Source organism: Colletotrichum destructivum, chromosome 8 (genome assembly GCF_034447905.1).
Source record: "Colletotrichum destructivum chromosome 8, complete sequence".
In the NCBI taxonomy this organism is placed as follows: domain Eukaryota; kingdom Fungi; phylum Ascomycota; class Sordariomycetes; order Glomerellales; family Glomerellaceae; genus Colletotrichum; species Colletotrichum destructivum.
The window spans coordinates 1,108,221-1,125,707 of NC_085903.1; the positions used below are offsets into that span (position 1 = coordinate 1,108,221).

Below are 17,487 nucleotides of genomic sequence, written 5' to 3' on the forward strand. Positions count from 1 at the left end.
CCCCAGCGCCGTCAAATCCAATCTCGTGTGATGGGAACCCCTCGGCATTTCGGGCGGCCCCCTTTCGAATCATTGGCCAGGTTTTGTAGCCGTCCAAACAAACCTGGGTTCGAAAATTAGCACACTGAGCCAGCCCCTGAAGAAAAGAAAGAGCAAAATGCAGGACAAAAAATGGCCCAGCAGCTACCTCAGCGGCAATCTGCGTATGGAAACTCACATTCGGCAGTAGGCATGTACGTGGAGCCGGCAAATGTCCATCTTGAGATCTTCCACCAGCCTCTCCACCTGGTGCGTTGGCCAACGTTCTATTTGGACGAAGGGTGCGAGTGTCAGGGCCTCGAAACCATGCGTCAAGCCGAGATTGAACCACCGACCAATCTCTTGCTCGAAGGCGTCAGTGCTCCACGGGTTGATCGGCAGTTTGACCACTTCCTCGGTGATGTTAGTAAAACCCGCAGCATGAAGTTCTGCTCTGGTGTCGAATATGTCTATGGGTTGCCTGTAAGTCTGCATCGCACGCTGCAAGGTGTTGCCCCAAAGAACAAGAGGCGAATCCGGCGGCAAGGTGTTGTCGTCGCTACGGAACATCCATTCAACTTCCACCTGCTCGATACAGCCACCAGGCCTAATGTGCCTGAAGGATTTTCGGTACAGATCTGGCCAGTCCCGTATGGAGCCGAGCAGCATCTGAATGTGGACCATATCGAAGGTCTGCTCTGGCGCTGGCCACGGCGCTTCGACATCGGCGCGCACGAACGAAACACACGTGGGGATCCTATTGAAAAAGTGAGCCCATGTGTCGCCAAGCACCGCGGGAAATGCACGAGAACATACACTTTGGGTTGAATGTAGGCAAGGTCGAGCCCTAGTACGCGGCCCTGATTGTCCTCGCCCTTGTAAAGCGAGCTGCGGTAAAAATGTTAGCAAACAGAGGGCTGCAACCTGGTGCAAGAAGAGTGGGATGTGTATCTTACTCGCCGACGTCGATGGCCCATATGCCAGTGCCCGTCCCGAGATCAAGGACCTGAGCCCTTTCGGGCAATAATGCATCATGTAGTTTGCTTTTTCGTGCCAGGAAGATGAGCTTGTGGAAGATGTCCAGCCTGTCTTGCTCGGCCTGAAAGATTGTGTTAGCTAAAGGTTCTTTTTCCTTTCCACGTCATGAATCTAGGAGCGACTTGCCTCGTCGATCGGGAGCAAGTATCTGCCTCGTCTAAAACCCCCATAGACACGGCCGTGATCAGAATAATCCGAAGCGACATCGGGAGTCCCACTGGAAATAGCATGTCAGCGCCCCGTCGCGGAAATCATGGGAATGACATACCCGTTTTGAGACATTGCTACCATACGAACAAATGCGTGGATCGCGAACTGTACGGGCTGTAACTAGAGTCCGCCGTTGAAGACGGGACTGTGACAAGTGCTGAAGAAGTTGTTTCCGAATGAGTCTCGGATCAGTGACATCAATGGGTAGATGGCGTATCGAGGCTGGCAGGGACTGTGACTGCGCGCCAGTGCAGAAATCGGAAGCCCGTCAAAATGCCTTGCCTTGGTGGTCGTAGTGCAGCGTAGTAGCAGGAGGATTCCCCCCTCCTTTCTAGCGAGCTTTGACAAGTCAGCAATGATAGGACATGCGCTGCAAGGGGATCAATAGGTCGAGGTATGAATGTGATGCTGGTGATTTTTGAAACATGGAAAGGGGATTGGACCTTGCCGAGTGAGATTGAGAAGCGGGCAATTTAAAGTGCGCGTGCAGCAGTAGTAAGTCTTGACCGGGAAACGAAACGAAACAATGGCCGTAGTGCAGATGGCTGCAAGTCGATAGAAGCAATCGCTGACGGCACCCAGTGAATAGGACCGCCAGTAAGACGGTCTTTTATGGAGAAAGTGCCCTGGGCGGAGGACCTTTTTTCTTCTTTTCTCTCTTTAAGACGAAAGAGAGAGAGAGTGCGTGTGTGTGCGCGCGCGGCCGGGAACGAGGGAATAAGCCACGGCGAGATGTAACAGCTATTGACGGGAAAAGGGGGTGAAAGGGAGACTGTGACGAAACTCAAGTGTTGTTCCCGCGTCGAGGAATCCGGGTAACTTGACAGCTTCTTGTATCCCGAGGATTGGTACACTGACACCGCCCTCCAACTCACACAGACACACCAGCACAAGACGACGACCACCACCACCGCCAACAACAAGAATATTACATCGACACGGCACCATCTGCTTTGCACTTGCACTTGCACTTGCTCTTCGCCGATTGACAAGCGAGCGCGCGCATAACAAGCTTGAACGCATCCCTCTGCTTTCGTATGCCTGTCCAGGGCACCCCTTCGTCGCAGGGCAAGGCTGCTGGCACAATACGACAACTCACGACCCAGCCAACAAGTCGACGAACAACAATGTGACCACAGAGAGCTGCAGGACGCCTTTTACCCTCCAAGGCGGCATGAGGGTGAAGATGACATGGGTCCGAGTGCATCAACTTAGGGCAGAGAGAGGGCCGAGTGATGGGCCATGACAGCGTACCAGTACATGTACCTGCATGCAAACGGTCGCAACCGAGCCTGGAGCTGGAGCAACAGAAGAATTGTGCAGAATGCACGTGTACGTGTACGTACGTACGTGTGTGTGTGTGTGTGTGTGTGTGTGTGTGTGTGCGCGCGCGGATGTGTGCCTCCATGTGTTTGTTTGCTGGTGCATTCTCATCTTTTCCATATCGTCTCGTCCCTACTAGGGACCGGGGTTGCAAGTCTCGCTCATTTGGTACTCCATGTGGCAGAGAGATAGAGCAGGAACAGAAAAGAAACAGATGATGCCTTGAACATGGCCGAGGGGGTCTTGGGTAAACAGAGTAGTGGGCAAGAACATGGTAGATGCAACGAGAAGAGAAACCAGCAAGGCAGGAGGAGTAGAAGGTGGTCAACGACGCAAGATGAGGTCGAAGTGAGAGCCGATGAGGCTAGACGACAGAGAGAAAAGGCGCTGAAATTGACGTACATGGTGGGCAGGGAGGTCGGGCTGCTTCTGCCTTTGCCCGGCTGGGTGGCCAAGGGAGTCGATTGGGGTCACACAACCAGTTGGAGAGGTCGTACAGACGAGGACCGGTGCTGCGGTAATCGGCGTCTTTCTCGTTGTGTTCAGGTTGGCCAGAAGCGATAGGTTGCGAAATGACGGGCGGCGTCGCAAGAGGCGAGAAGCCGTTGGTCGGGTCGGGCTGGGTGGGTTGGGGTTGAAGTTTCAGAGCAATGTTTTGGTTTCGATATCTTGGCGTCGGTGTAGATGGGTTCAGGACCACAGAACCATCAGTGCAAGACCCGGGAACAAAGCCAGGGCAGGCCAAGGTATATGACAAGGTGTGAGAGTTGATTAGCAGTCCCTCTTGGTTGAGAGAATTGGCGTTGGCTGGGAAGAAAGAAAGACGCCAGGGCAAAAGCCGGTCAGGATTGCTTGCGGTCAAGGTTGAGGTCGAGGTCGCACTGAAAGTCGAGAATTGAGATGGCCGCTGGTGCTGGTGCTGGTGCTGGTGCTGGTGCTGGTGCTGCAAGGTGATGTGAGTGATGGACGAGGTCCCAGTCTCCGTTGGGCAGGCTGGGTCGGGTCGGGTTCGTTTCGGCGACGGGCGGGAGCGGGAGGAGCAGCGATCTGATGGGATGGGATGTATGGAGTAAAAAGTAAGGGGAAAATATCGTTCAACAGGTCACGAAAGCGCAAAGGGCATGGCCGCAGCAGAGACAAGGAGCTCCCGACCTCAGTACCTGGCTCGAGGGGCGGAGGCCAAGGTAATTAATTGTGTGGGATATCGTTGTGTGGCGTGCGGTTGTGGTGTGTGTGTGTGTGTGTGGGGGGGGGGGGGGGGGGGGCGGCCAGAAGGAAACAAGTTCCGCGACGTTAAAAGGGGGAACCCTGGACGCAAGCCAGTGAAAGCCCCAAGCAAGACCCAAAACCAACCGATGCGCAGGTGAACGGGCCTAGGAAGTACCCGACGGTCTACTGCATGCGGCAGGATGCCCTTGGTGGTAAGGGGTATGTAGTGGCCAAGGAGGAATGGTTGGTGGTGGTGGTGGTGCTGCTGCTGTTACAGTGCTTTTTGGCTTGTAGATGGTATTAAAACTCGAGTGTTCCCGTTGATTCCGTGCGCATGCAACAGCAGGTGTGAGGAAATAATACCTAGCCGTAGCATGTCCACGCATGCAAGGCCAGTTACGTATCTGGAAGCTTTGAAGAGTGATTCCAGTGTAGGGGTAGGTTGCGTCGGGCTCGGTGAGTAAAGAAAAAACTGAAAACAAAACGAAAAGGGTTAGGCAGTTGGTGCAAGACAAGCTTGGAAATGCAGCGTGATGACGAGACACCAAGTACGGCGTGGTGACGGTGTGGATGGATTGTCGCTCAAAGGTCGATGAGAGTTGTTCAAAACTGATTTGAATGGCCTCTCTGCCCAGCTCGCGTTGTGTGGCTTGAGGGGATTCTCTGGTAGATTCGGTGGGTTTGTTCTTCTTCTTGTTCTTTATGTACTTCTTCGCCTCGTGTCTGGTCCTCGAGGAGCCACACCCCTGTTCATTGCGCTACGGTTGACATTCCCATCGGTGTATTTATTATCTGGAGACTCTAGACTGTACCGATGTCATGGATGGGGCATTGAGATGACGGCCTGTAACCTGAACATGGTAAACGGTGTGGTGTGATCAAATCTCCAAGATCCATTATCAGTGGGCTTCTAGAGCCTTGCCACTTGTGTTGTTGGTCGTCGATGCACGCGTGGATGTGTGTGTCTTGTTTGTGTCGGCAGTCGAGTCGCCTTCCATTTCACCGCGTTGCTTTTTTGCTTTGGTGGACTCGGGCTTCTCTGATCCCAGCCATCATGGAATCATAACATTTGAATAAGGTAACGAAAACTGTGGGTAGGGGGCTCGTCTCTTACCTCTACTGTAATATTAACCCTGTGCTGAGCCCTGCGAGCATGACGGCCAGCCAGGCCGGTAAAGGCATCGAGGGGCGTTGCAAGGGCCGCAAGGCAATCCAAAGAGGGGAGAAGCGTGGGGAATCGGTGTCACCAAGTATCGGGAGGTATGATAGACAATTCTCAAGTGACATCGTCCGGGAGAAACTTGAGGCGGGAACAGTCGATTAGAACAATGGCATGGGAGCGAGGTGAGGTGCTGGACGGGCGGGAGTGGAGTACGGGGCAGGATAGAACTGGATTGGAGGGGACAACCGCCAGCAGCCCCAGAAGTAGCGAGGGGGCCCAGCTACCTACCTACCTAGGGAACTTGGTATCCTGTCGTGTTCCAGAATGTCCGTCCCTACCTACCTATGTACATATTCGTACCTGTCTCACCAAGTGTGTGGTCCAAGCTAAGGCAAGGCAGGGACGGATAGGGATGAAATGTAGGGCAGGGCAAGGCACCCTGAGGCCGGGATGCTCCAATGAAAGGGGACGGGAGGAGATATGATAGACAGGCAAGACATGACGAGCATGCAAGAAGTGAACTGGAACCAATCTCCCGGTGCTCTTAGGAGGAAGGATGGTTCTCTTCTTTTCTTCTCTTCTTTCTTCCTCTGCCCGTTTTGTCTTTTTAGCAAGCAATGAGGGATTGCCTCGACTGATTGACTTAAATCAGTCCAGCTCCAGATTTCACATTTTCTATAAGCAAAAGTTCAAGCCGACCCGCTCCTTCCCCCGCCTGGCCCTTCTGCTTCTTCTTCTTCTTCTTCTTCTTCTTCTTCTTCTCCCCCCTTCCACTCGGTTCTCAACACATGCCTTGTTTCTTTTCGTTTTCCTCCGCACCTCATCCCACCTCATCCCACCTTGCCGCTCCTTCTCATTCTTCCCTTCCTTCCTTGCCAAGACACCACGTCTAGTTCCTGCCCTGCCCCTCCTTACCTTGCTAAGGTAGTCTGGGAGCAAGCCGCCCTGGTCCAAGATTGAGACTGAGGGAAGGGGTACGTCTATCCGAATGCTTCTGGTATGAGGACAGACTCAGCTCAAGCAAACAGCGCCGGCTTGGCTGGGCTTTAAAATAACTTGCCTTGCCTGAATCACTCTAGCTTGCGGCATCCAGCGCTACTGAGGGAGTCGTGGTTTCGTCTTGAACCTCACCATACCGCAGAAACTGCTGTTGTAAGGACTCTCTGTCGCCTCAACGACAATTCCTGCTACTACAGTCATAAGCGACAATTTGAATGTCGCCTTGATAATCCGTTGCTTGACGAGAGGGATGAGCGTGTACAGTACGAGAGCCCACATGCGTATGCGTATGCGTGTAAGGGTGTCCTTGTGTGTGTCTTCTCTCCTGGATTTCTCCCAGGAAAGGACAACCATCTAACCCACTGTTGAACTCCAGGTTCTTCTCTTTGCCTCATCTCTCTGCATGTCCGGGGTCTCTGGCCATGGCGCTACTGTAAATGGGTTTCCTTCGTACCAGTAAAGTACCTGGTAGATTTGGTGGAGAATCAGGGTGAGTACCCGCTTGTCCATTTTAGATACCCCGCCTTCTTACCACCTCTGTACCTAGGTATTTCAGGTACGCGATATGAACAGGGCGGCTATGGCAAGCCCGGAATATTACCGGCACGCCTGGTGCGAGCCACTCAGATGCCTTGTGTTGAATACCTAGGTGTACCTATCTACGAGTGAATACCTAGTGGACGAGTGACCCCGTCTCCTTATTACTCAAAACTGCAATAGTGGGCAGAGAAGCACTTCGTTGTGTATGTGTCTTGTGTAGCCTTGACCCTCTGCCGTACCTACGTAGATATCTGAGCATACCCGGCAGCCCAGTTCTTATCCCGGAATTTCGGCGCAGCGCTTAGAGAAGCAGCAACAACTGTAAATGATTGTACCGAAAAGAGCTGCCTGCAGCCACTGTGCTTGCTGCCCGTCTAGCGCCTGACAGACTTTCTGGGCTGTACGATGTATCAGTGCCCGTCCCAGTCTGACTTGCCCTTGTCAGGGCCCATTGTGGCTGGGGACCCGATCAATGTGTCGATAGAAACATCCAGGAGCCCTGGTCCCGTCTGGCCTAGGTTGTGTCCTGAACATCCCCTGCAGGCCATCACAGCCGTCGACTTCCTCTTCGCATACCCCTGGTTCCTTGTATCTCTTCCCGCGGTCCCATTCCAGCCGTGCGCCCCTCCGCTTCGCCCTGATTCGGTGAAACAAGTTGGACTCAGGCCTCGACAAACCAGGCGGGGCCAAGGCATGTTGCTCTATCGAGCGCTTTCGTGAGGGATCCTTAAGACTGTTCAATCAGTTCGTCATTTGTCACGTCACTCAAGATGTGTCACCTAAAGCAGGGCATGGCGTTTAGCGATTCGCCTACTGTGCTTCTCCGGCTCCTATGCTGCGTCTGATGGCATCATTGTCTGCCAAATTGTTGTCAAGAGCAAAAAGACAAGGAACAGCGCCGGTAGTGACAATCTCCATTCCCCTCTGCCTCTTGTCTTTTCCAGCGGACGTGCTGTATCAGCAACTGTAACTGTACCCTAACATCACTGCCGTTTACTTCCGTAGCCCCTAAATGCCTACTTACTCTGTCACTAAGCCGAGTCCTAGTCAATCGGGCAGACTGGAATTCAACGGCAACGGCAGCCATTTTCCAGATTCTTCTTGCTGTCAAGAATCACTTGTCATTCATCTTTATATGTCGCTGCGCCAACACCCATTAGCGGACGTATCCGAGGATTCAGCGTATGAGCAAACTCAAGGATCAAGACGAACTATCGACGGCTTCAACCATCAATTCCAAGCACTGCGCGGGTTGCACGGCCTGGTTAGCACATGGGTATTACGCTCCCATGCTTACAGGTTCAGGCCGTAAAGCGGGTTGTCTTAAGTGTTTGGATCGTCGACGACAACGTTAATGTCAAGTCAAGGCTGCATACGAGCCACACCGCACCCGCAACACGACACGCATTACCAACCTCGTCCCTACATGAGATAGACGGTGCGGTGTTGACCGCGTGGTGGCCCTGTCCAATTGAACACAAGTTTGACAGCGAACACACAGACGATATCCCATCGGGCGGTGTCGACTGACCTCGCCGACCGAGCATCGATCCCATCTCGACTTTGCCAGATTGAGCACGCACACTTTACCCCTTAAGGTCTTTGCGTTCTGTTTCTCGCACAAGCCATGGCAAAATTTCTGCCAGATAAGCAAGCTGATGGGCGAGACACGATCAAGAGACGACCCACATCGTAAGCGTCCTGGCGCAGAAGCCCACAAGGTACGATGTAGGTACCTACCCTTACTTGCAACCTACAGGTACAGTTACACTTGAACAACTTGGACATATCGCCGCTCACCGCCCACCGCCCACCGTACCCCCCCCCCGGCACAGCGTCTCTGGTCGCCCGCACCTAACTACCTAAGCAACACTCGCGATGGGGAATTACCACAATTTCCATCTCGCCCAGCCACTCCCTCGGGGCATCGCACAAGGTGCCCACTGCCTCTCGATGATTACCAAACACATGGTCATTTCGCACCCGCTGGCTACGCTAGGCAGACCCATCCGCAAACCAAATCACAACCCGTCCGGTTGGGATAAGTGTCTGCATCGCGGCGAAGGCGACTTGCTCAACGAGGTACGAACACTCTAACGCCATACGAAGTACACGTGTACGAATGCCAGTCCAGGGCCCACCATTTTGTGCCACCCTGTCGTAGGGATATGTCCCTTTTCTGCAGGGGTGACGTCGGAGCACCCAGCTTCTCGGTTCCGCCACCCTCCCTCTCTAAGACTCGCAAGTTGAGTTTCCTGGAGCTTACAGATTTTGCGAGGAGTCTAACCAAATTGGCAGCAACACGGTGCGGAACCGTCGTTCCGCCCCAGCCCAACTTAGAGAGCCCTATCCTCAAGACCGCCAGCGCCTCCAACGTGACTATCACAATTCCAAACTGTGTCGTTCATAGGTAGGATGCTTTCGCTGGATACCATCGGAGCTTGCAACCTTCGAGACATAGGACTGCCAAGCGTCAAACCACAAAATACCCGTGTTCCAGACGACACACATCAAGTATATACAAACATGCACCATGCCGCAAATCGGGTGACCCCCCGTCACACCTGCCACATAGCATATCACTGCTGAACCGACGAGGTCCTCAAGGGATATCGTCCAGCATGCTGCTCCTTCGCGGGAATCTATCGCTCACATGGCACACGCCATGCTACCACAGTCAGCTCGTTCGAAGCCATTGGGTTCCCGAGACGGGCTGCCGGCGAAGGGGAATATCCTGAGTCCAACCATAACCAGGCACGTTCCCAAAAGCCTGGTCGCACTGCGTCATGCAGCCAGCTCACTTCTGCAACATGGGTCTTCGTCTAGAGGCGGCTACGACGGCATTTGAATCTTGACCCATTTCCAGCACATGTACTTTCCCCCCTTGAAACACTGATCTCAGGAACCATTGGCAAGGATTCAGATTGACTCCAGGGCCATACTTACCTGGCCGGACGGAGTCAAACACGACGGGCTTTCGTCCACGAATCAGACTGCCAGACCACCCTTGAGACAACCTCGGGCGGTCCATGTCTGTTCTTAGGGAGCTGGCACCCGGCATCAAGGGGTACGAACCATCCGAGGCCATAGTCCCAGCAAGCTGGCACCGATCTGCGCGAGCGGTGTTACCTTCACGAGACGGGGGGCTATGTCTGGCGTAGAGTCTGCTCGCCCTTGTCTCCAGTTCCACCGTGTTCTTTGTTGCCAGCCCCAAGATACGTCGAGGGGCTAGTGCAAGCTCTCTTGTCCGTAATCAAGGCGGGCCCCGAACTGACACGAAGCCTCAAAACAAAAATAAAAAATGGAGACTGTGTTCGCAAGTCTTTCCAGCATGGCATTGAAGGCCCGAGACGATGGATCGGATGTTTGACCGTTGGTGGTTATAGTTCCATGACTTTTCCGCTTTTGTTCGGCGCTGCGTACAAAACAATCCCAGGGTCCGCGGTGGTGTATGAGGCTGCGCGGATGATGGGGTAGAATGAGCTGGCAGCAGGCAGTGGTGACTGCACTCGACCCTTGACCCCTGACACTAGAGACCCGACACTCTGGTACTGCATTTGGCCGCTACTCATCCCGGCCTCAGCCACTAGCCTGTCGCCTGAGTCACAGCCTGGGTGGTGTAGCCTTTTGATGGAACCCGATGCTCCGCGCGTGCACACACATGCACACACACACGCGCACGCGCCGATGAGTCCAGTTCTCTCCTATCTTGCCGTGTTCCAACTTGCCGGGTTGGCGAGTCCTAACCTTGAACAAGAACCAGGCAGAAGTTTATCCCACACTATTCCGCAACGATAGGGGAAGGGGAAGGGGAAGGGGAGGGGGAGGGGTCTTACCAGGCAGAAACGGAAACCACCGCAATGAAACAGACTGAGGCATCCTTCGCCTGGTAGTCCGCACGTCTGACTACGGACTAGTGACGAGACATTAGACGACACTGACGGCGCCAAACCTTAATCGAACATGATCGGTGCACAGAGGGACTTTTGTACTGAGCAGCGTCGGATCGTCTGGGGAGTAATGTGTGCCCGGATGCTGGTCGTCGATGTTGACTCGAGTTGTTTTGATTCCACCCACATTCTGATTCAACGCTGGGGGTCCAGAAATCACTTGCACAAGCCACGGGCAGGGGACGGGATGGTATTTATGTGTTCCGGTGGCGGTAAATCTCGAGGTATGATAGACAGCGGTTTACCGTGAAGCCGTTCGATCAAAGTCACCATTGCGTGAGTGCATTGAAGCTGACGTACTGCCTCCAAGGCGAAGTCTCCCAACCATCGCATGCCTGGCTACTGCTTAGTGGGGAAGAATTCTGTTACGCCGTCTAGCAGGCCAGGCATCGATTTTGACGCGCAGCCTTTCAACCTCCAAGGGGTACCGACAGCCCCCCCCCTTCCTTCACCCCTGTCATGGTAACGGGTGTTTGCTCACTGGCAAATTTCCACCCACCCATAACTGCTGCCCGTCTCATTATTGTTGGGGTCCAAGACCAATTAGCCCGGACTGACCATTTCCTTCGAAAAGGGCAATTCAATTCACAGAAGCCGCTAGACGCACCAACATCTATTTAGCCTGGACGAGCATCACCAGCCTTGTCTCGGCACTCACTGGGCTGGAAATCAGGTGTGATTTTGCTATGACTCTGAGCCATCGACAGGCTCTGGGAACGTTCAAGCGCTTACTCTGGGCTTGGAGTTGTTTCCCGGAGATTACATATAATCCATGACCCGCGCGAATCGTTCTGGAAGCAAAAGTGGGTTCTCTTACCAGGCACATCAGAATAGCAACACTACAGTACTGTCCGTACCTCATTACCCACCAGATTGGTGCCTACCGGAGCATCCAGAATGCATTCAACGACGTTACATCCAGGGCCAACATGCTCTCATTTGGTCCATGCCGACACGAGAGCGGTCAAGACCTCCACAGCGGCTAAGACGGGCTGTCGCAGTTGAGCAATACCGCTCGTATGCCGAGGTTGGTACTCGCCGATCACAATGCCTCTTACAGCTCGAGTCTCACTGCGCCGCAGGCGTTGGCGCAACCAGGTATGGCACAACATGGCAAATTCCTCATGGGGAACCACCCCGAGATCATCGCCTCACCATATCTACCCTAGATCCTTGACTAGTTGACATGTACGCGGCGCCTAGCCCACCGCGTAATAGCGTTTTGGTTGCTATGCGAGCGCTAATGCTTGCACATGAGAAAAGAAGTGGTCGACAACCATTGGAGTGCGGCACAGCCAGGCAGTATAAACACGATCACGAGCTGGTACTACCGCGCTACCAAACAATCCTTGAGCGCACAATATGCTACGCCAATTGGAATCTTCCCTTTCAAGAAGCCTACGGCCGACATGACGAGCACACATAAGCAAAATCTCCGAAAGAAGCTGACCGACAGGGAACAGAATCCTGTACGCAATCCTGCAATAGCGGTTCCGAATTCTTGGGTCCAAGTCCATGCGTAAGCGTCGCCTGGTGCTCGCTGACGACTGATGACACGACAGTGTACCATATCTAGTAGACAGGCTGGTGCTTCAATGAACCGGTCAGGCCTGTTGCCAGACTCTTGGAGTGGATGTCGTGCATGTTATCGCTAGCAGTCTTGCTGACTTCAGCGCATAGAACCGTGCCGTGTCGTTGACACCACTGCCTGCTAGTAGAGCCAGTCGTTGTCTCAAACATCAATGCTTAAGGGCCGATCAAAGTTCGCCCCAAGGACTCCATCAATGCTAGAAATGCTGAACGGATAACCTCAAGTCGAGGGTGTTAACTTCCAGACAGGCGACGCTTGTGACAACTGCCTGGAAGCACTTTCGATACATCGCTCACAAGCCACGAGGCCGAGGATATGACGATGCTATCGATAGGGTCCAACCGGAATTCAATGGCGGTGAAAATCAAAGGCCGTATTTTGCAGCACTCGGTCTGCCCCAAGCTGATACCTTGGCACGACGGGCATTATCGAAGAAGTAGACAACACGCACGCAGGCTACACTTGTTTCGCTGGTGAGTGTTTTTAATTCATGATTTATTTTTGGCTGTGGCTCGAAAACTGGCCGATGGTGGAGTCATAGTGGGGCCATTTGGTGGGCGTCTCGCTGTCGTCGTGCCGCCGCTCAGGAGTTGAGCGTCCAGGCAGCATCTCGAATGATGCTAAGCGCCGTAGCAACACTGGGCTTCCACAGGAAAGGTCTGGGAAACAAGGGGCGTGGAGAACTCATCACACGGATTCCAGGCGTCTCGCCCACTCGGTGGCGAGTGGAAACATGGTCTGGTTGTACGAACATTGTATATGCCCTGCCTTGTCTTGTCGGGCTGCATGCGCATCGAGGCCCCCATGTACGAAGCCCTCGTGCGGAAGGCGCGCTCAACGTAGCATTCAGCGCCACTGTCCACTTGGGTCGATTCCGGCGTGGCAGGTCGATCGATGCACGCCGGACGGTTTTTAACTGAACAGTGAGGTTGGGGGGTGGGAGGGGACGCGCGCAAGTGAAAAGTTGAGTGGGCCGCCACGAGAAAGACGACGATCGGATCCTCATGGGTCAAGTCCAACATGGGCATTTTTCGATGATGAAGCGCTTGTCAAACGGGTATGCAATTTAAACGAAACCCTGCCGGCGGAATGACGGCCCTGGACAAGACTTCATCGTTGGCCTTTCTGCACGAATACCCGCTGTGGGTTGTCATGGGAGAGTGACAACCAGCATTATGAGCACGCGGCGGGGATGGGGATCAAGTGGACGCCGTCGAGTCAACTGTGGCTCTCGTCGGTGGCTCCATCAAAAACAAGCTGGGTTCCCTCGGCCCCGCGGACAAGTCTGGAGAGGAGTTCGCTGTGACATATGGACTCTCCGGTGATTCCTCGGTGCTGATGGCCGAGCCCTCCTCCCTCCTTTGTTGTCGTGTGGTCTTTGCTTCTTCTTGGTACATGCCCTCCATTAATATTACAGAGTCACACATCTACTGCCATGTTACTCTTTTGCGTAACCAGTGCTGCAGGATGCAACGTCGGTACTTGGTTGGTACCCACCCTCTCGGAATGAGGCCGAGATAAATGCGGTGGCTCGACTTATCCTCTTCCGGCGCAACGTACATGGTGAGGTCGTACACTGGAGACGACGTCGGACGTCTCGGGTCTCAGGCTTTCCAAGTTGGAATCCCGCATGAGCTAGGGCATTTAGATGGCGAATCGTCTGCCCGTTGCAATCTGGCTGCCCACAGTGATCTGGTTCCTGAGATCTTGCCGAGAGGGTGAAATTCGACGGCATAACGAACCAAGATCGTAGATTCGCCATTGTAGTACTGGGCTGACCAAGATGGGTAGCTCCAAGCAGGCCATCCCAATAATTGTGGCCACATTACGAAGGGGGGAGCGCACTGTAATCCATCTCCGCTGTCGGGCGAGGCGAGAGAGGTGGTCGGTCCACTTCGATTCCGGCGGTATCTAGGGACGGACCGGCGGTCTGGACATGGTTTCCTACACCAAGGGGAACCATTGTTTGTCTCAAGAGAGAGAGATAGGCTGTGCCACTTTTTGATTGTTGTCTGAGACGTCCAGCAGATCATTCCGATGAAACTGACGAGCATGAACTTCAGGGTGTAAGAAGCGGAAGTATTTTTGTCAACTTATTCGGTATGGCTAGATGGGCTCCACGCAGGCTTTTCTTCAGCAGTCCATGCTGCTGGGAATGTTCAATAAAGGAATTTTTTTCTGAGACATGCTGTATAAGTTTCTCCGAACGAGACAGATATAACCAGGTAATATCTGTCCAGGATATTATAGTACGTCACAAGGGAGGGCCAACCCGACTTCGGAAAACAAGGAACTTGTAGAGGCCGGAAACCAGCTCAGCTCACAATACTGGAGAGTGACCACGGCCTCTCTATGATATATCTCGGCCCACAGTCGACGAAAACACGGCTTGAGGGGGTTATGTCACTGCTGGAAGAAGACACTTTCCAGTCTTCTTGTTTTAACTCAGGAAAGAAAGTATCTCAATGCTCTCGCTATCATATGTCTCTGTGCCGGACCGTATCCGAACGTCCGGCTCCTGCTGGCATGAGCGCACACATGTCGACCCAAAGAGCGTGCCCGGAAGACAAGGCGACTGGTGTGTTAACCCTCTTGGGAATGCCAGCCTACGGAACGAGACCCGAAGAATGAACCGAGATGATGAACAAGTTAGAGAAGCGAGCAGTTGGAGAGGACTCTCGCGAGAGTTCTATCCAAGACGCCTCTCCCTCTGGGTCTCTGTCTGAACTGGACCTTTCCCCGAACTCCGTAGAAGGTGAGGTTGTCGGCTCGTCAGATGAAAGTCCGCTAACAGTAAGGATAGGGAACTTAAGGGGCATATTAGAGTTTGAAACAGAGACATTGAGGACAACCAAGACAAAAGTAGCTTTGTCTCGTTGATCCCAAAAGTCAACCTGGCCCTGGCTACTTAACAGGATGTCACGCTAGTCTCATACAGGCCGAGAAAGTCTCGAGACAGGTTGAGTAAAGTCAGTCTCAAGAAATAACAGTCTCACTAGCATTTCATGTTCGACGCCAAGCCTTCTGGCAGGCAGGGGAATGTTGTGGCAGCAGGTCCTATTCTGAGAGTGAGAAAACCCTATGATTTGCTGTTGTACACTTTTTGTTTTTTATGTGTCGTAAAATGAGGTCTGCATCCATCCGTAACTTCCCTAATGCTCTTAATGCGCACGAAGAGAATTTCGTGTTTGTCCTTCGGTCCATTCTTTTTCGCAAGACTGAACCAGCGTCACCAGAGTCGGCCGAGCTGACTGGCTTCCATGAACTTTTCCTCCGTCCCCTCTCAGCACAACCTCCCTTCTTGTCATCCTCTCTGCCTCCATTCCTTGCTTCTGACTCCTGTAAGCATAACCGGCCTCTCACATATTCCCTGCTGAAACCAAATCTCCTCCTCTGCGTCAAGCAAATACAACCAAAGTGCTGCGAATGATATGGATATGAAGTCGCACTCAGGTTGAGGGGAGTAGAAAGATCTGCTTGCGTGATCCAATTTCGTTCCTTCGCGAAAAAGAAAACACACACGGAGAGAGAGAGAGAGAGAGAGAGAGAGACAGGGTGAGAGAGCGGGAAAGAATGAAAGAGAGAATGAAAGAGAACGAAAGAGGGCACTACTGTCGACGGGTTCTAGTGGCCGTCCGAGACCAAAGAATGAGGCTCTGGGTGGACAATTTCCCAAACTCTTATTGCCGGTCTATAATACTGCAGTTTCGGACGAAACCAAGCTCGAGGTTGATATGCCCCATGAGTGGAATGTCAACGTTGTCCTCATGCCTTCGAGGGCAAAAGTCGGCATGTTGATACTGAAGGCTTTACCACTCGTACTCGCCAGTGGCTTTGTGGAAGACGTACTCCTTGCCGTTGACGGTAAGGACGCCATCCTTCAGGATACACTTCCACTTGTTCTTCACACGCTGAACCTTGTCGTACATGCAGAGCATGATGTGGCCAAGACCCTCGTCGTCGACTTCGTCCTCGTCCTTGTCTTCATCGGGATCGTCAAGATCCGAATTGATCGCATCTTCGTCAACTTCATCGTCATCATAGCCGTCGTAAGAAGCAATACCGTGCTCCTTTCCCTTGGAGCGCAAGGCGGCGGACTTATGTCTGGTAGCCTCCTTGAGGGGGAGCATCAGTCCACCACCCTCCATGCTCTTGGCGTTCGCAGCAATCCGCGCATGGATCATACGGTCAATGTCGACACGCCCAAGCTCGCGTTGGTTGCCGTCAGCATCGCGCTGGAGCAGAACACCCTCGAAGTCGAATTCGTCACCGGTTCCATCGGTCTGCGAAGGGTTCACACCTGGCTGACCGTTGCTAGGGGGACGCTGTTGTTGTTGTTGTTGTTGTTGTTGTTGTTGCGGCTGACCTTGCTGAGGCGCGCCTGGGCGGTACTGTTGCTGCTGTGGCGCAGGCTGGCTAGGCATCTGGGGAAGGGCAGGCTGGCCAGCAGGCCTGCTGGTCGCCGAGGCTTGAATGGCATTGATGGAGCCGGCGCCTTTCTCACCGAATTGACCTCGGACATGTTGAGCTGCACGGTAAGCAGCAATCCCAGCTCCCTCCTGTTGAGCCGGGGGCATAGATACGTTCTGCACGCCGGGCTCTTGCTTGATGTAAGGTTCCTCCTTAACTGGTGCATTTCTAGCATGATCGGCAAGGGGGGCACCAGGCAGAGATAAGCCAGGTCCCGGAATCTGAGGACTCAGCTGAGCCTGGGAGTATGGAGCCGCAGGCGGCGGGGCCGCAGTTGTCGGGGGCGGTGCAACCAGAGCTGGCGCTTCCTTCGGGTCCCAAGAAAAGCTGGCGACCTCGAGTTGAGAAAGCTTTTCCTGCCATCCCTTCTTTAATTCCTCGAGGACGCTTTCGTCAACCCCGCCCTCCTCGAAATCGACGCGCGAGGAGCTGATGACCTCGTTGATGATCTGTTCGTAGACCACACCGACGGCGTTGTTCGACATGGTGAAACTCGTTGGCAGGCTTCACCTGATACTTGTCGAAAAAATGGATGGGAGCTGGGAGCTGGGACCAGGAAAGAAAATGCCGATGTATCACACCTGTGGTCGCACTTGCTCCAACGCAGTGCTCCTTAAGTAAATGAATCCGGCCCTTGTCTGGGTGTCGCGAGTCCTCAGTCGTCCCGCTGTTGATTGTGATCGATCTTCGAATTGTCGCGTGGCGAACGCCTGCCTAGTCCACCACTTCTCGCTACCCAGAGTGGCACGCGCGCTCAGATATCGTCTGCTGCGAGACTGGAAATCGATTTCTGTTTAGGCTTGCCTCGTTGTTCTCGTGGACTTCGGATGGTGACAGGGTGTCTCGCTGGTGCCCTGTTTTTCGGTTAGTGGTTTGTACAGGACAAGGTTGTCTTTGTTGAGTGGGTTTCATTTTGAGGCTCCAAGCAGGCGCTCTTCGCCTATTAGTAAGCCTGGGAAGGCTGAACTCAGGGGCAC

At 53.5% G+C, this 17,487-nt stretch overlaps 4 protein-coding genes across 4 annotated transcripts; 2 read left to right on the forward strand and 2 right to left on the reverse strand.

The window, feature by feature from the left end:
• Positions 1–213: 213 nt before the first annotated feature.
• CDEST_12185 (Putative S-adenosyl-L-methionine-dependent methyltransferase superfamily) lies at positions 214–1,338 on the reverse strand (the record flags this gene model as incomplete). The annotated part of the gene is made up of 5 exons (XM_062928341.1): positions 214–775; positions 835–906; positions 975–1,117; positions 1,183–1,273; positions 1,325–1,338. 5 exons carry the CDS (start codon positions 1,336–1,338, stop codon positions 214–216), a joined length of 882 nt encoding a protein of 293 aa, XP_062784392.1.
• Positions 1,339–6,209: 4,871 nt separating this feature from the next.
• Positions 6,210–6,628, forward strand: CDEST_12186 (uncharacterized protein; the record flags this gene model as incomplete). Its single annotated transcript, XM_062928342.1, has 2 exons — positions 6,210–6,240; positions 6,336–6,628. The coding sequence occupies 2 exons, from the start codon at positions 6,210–6,212 to the stop codon at positions 6,626–6,628; spliced, it is 324 nt and encodes a 107-aa protein (XP_062784393.1).
• A 7,829-nt stretch (positions 6,629–14,457) lies between these two features.
• On the forward strand, positions 14,458–14,773 carry CDEST_12187 (uncharacterized protein). Its single transcript, XM_062928343.1, has one exon. The coding sequence runs from the start codon at positions 14,506–14,508 to the stop codon at positions 14,764–14,766; it is 261 nt and encodes an 86-aa protein (XP_062784394.1). The 5' UTR covers positions 14,458–14,505; the 3' UTR covers positions 14,767–14,773.
• Positions 14,774–15,474: 701 nt separating this feature from the next.
• On the reverse strand, positions 15,475–17,402 carry CDEST_12188 (Putative transcription factor IIA, alpha/beta subunit, transcription factor IIA, beta-barrel). Its single transcript, XM_062928344.1, has one exon. The coding sequence runs from the start codon at positions 16,993–16,995 to the stop codon at positions 15,850–15,852; it is 1,146 nt and encodes a 381-aa protein (XP_062784395.1). The 5' UTR covers positions 16,996–17,402; the 3' UTR covers positions 15,475–15,849.
• Between the last annotated feature and the right edge of the window lie 85 nt (positions 17,403–17,487).

Excerpts from the sequence above, each read along its gene's own strand:
- CDEST_12187 (XM_062928343.1), top strand. The coding sequence starts at position 14,506 with ATGCTCTCGCTATCATATGTCTCTGTGCCGGACCGTATCCGAACGTCC.
- CDEST_12188 (XM_062928344.1), bottom strand. The coding sequence starts at position 16,995 with ATGTCGAACAACGCCGTCGGTGTGGTCTACGAACAGATCATCAACGAG.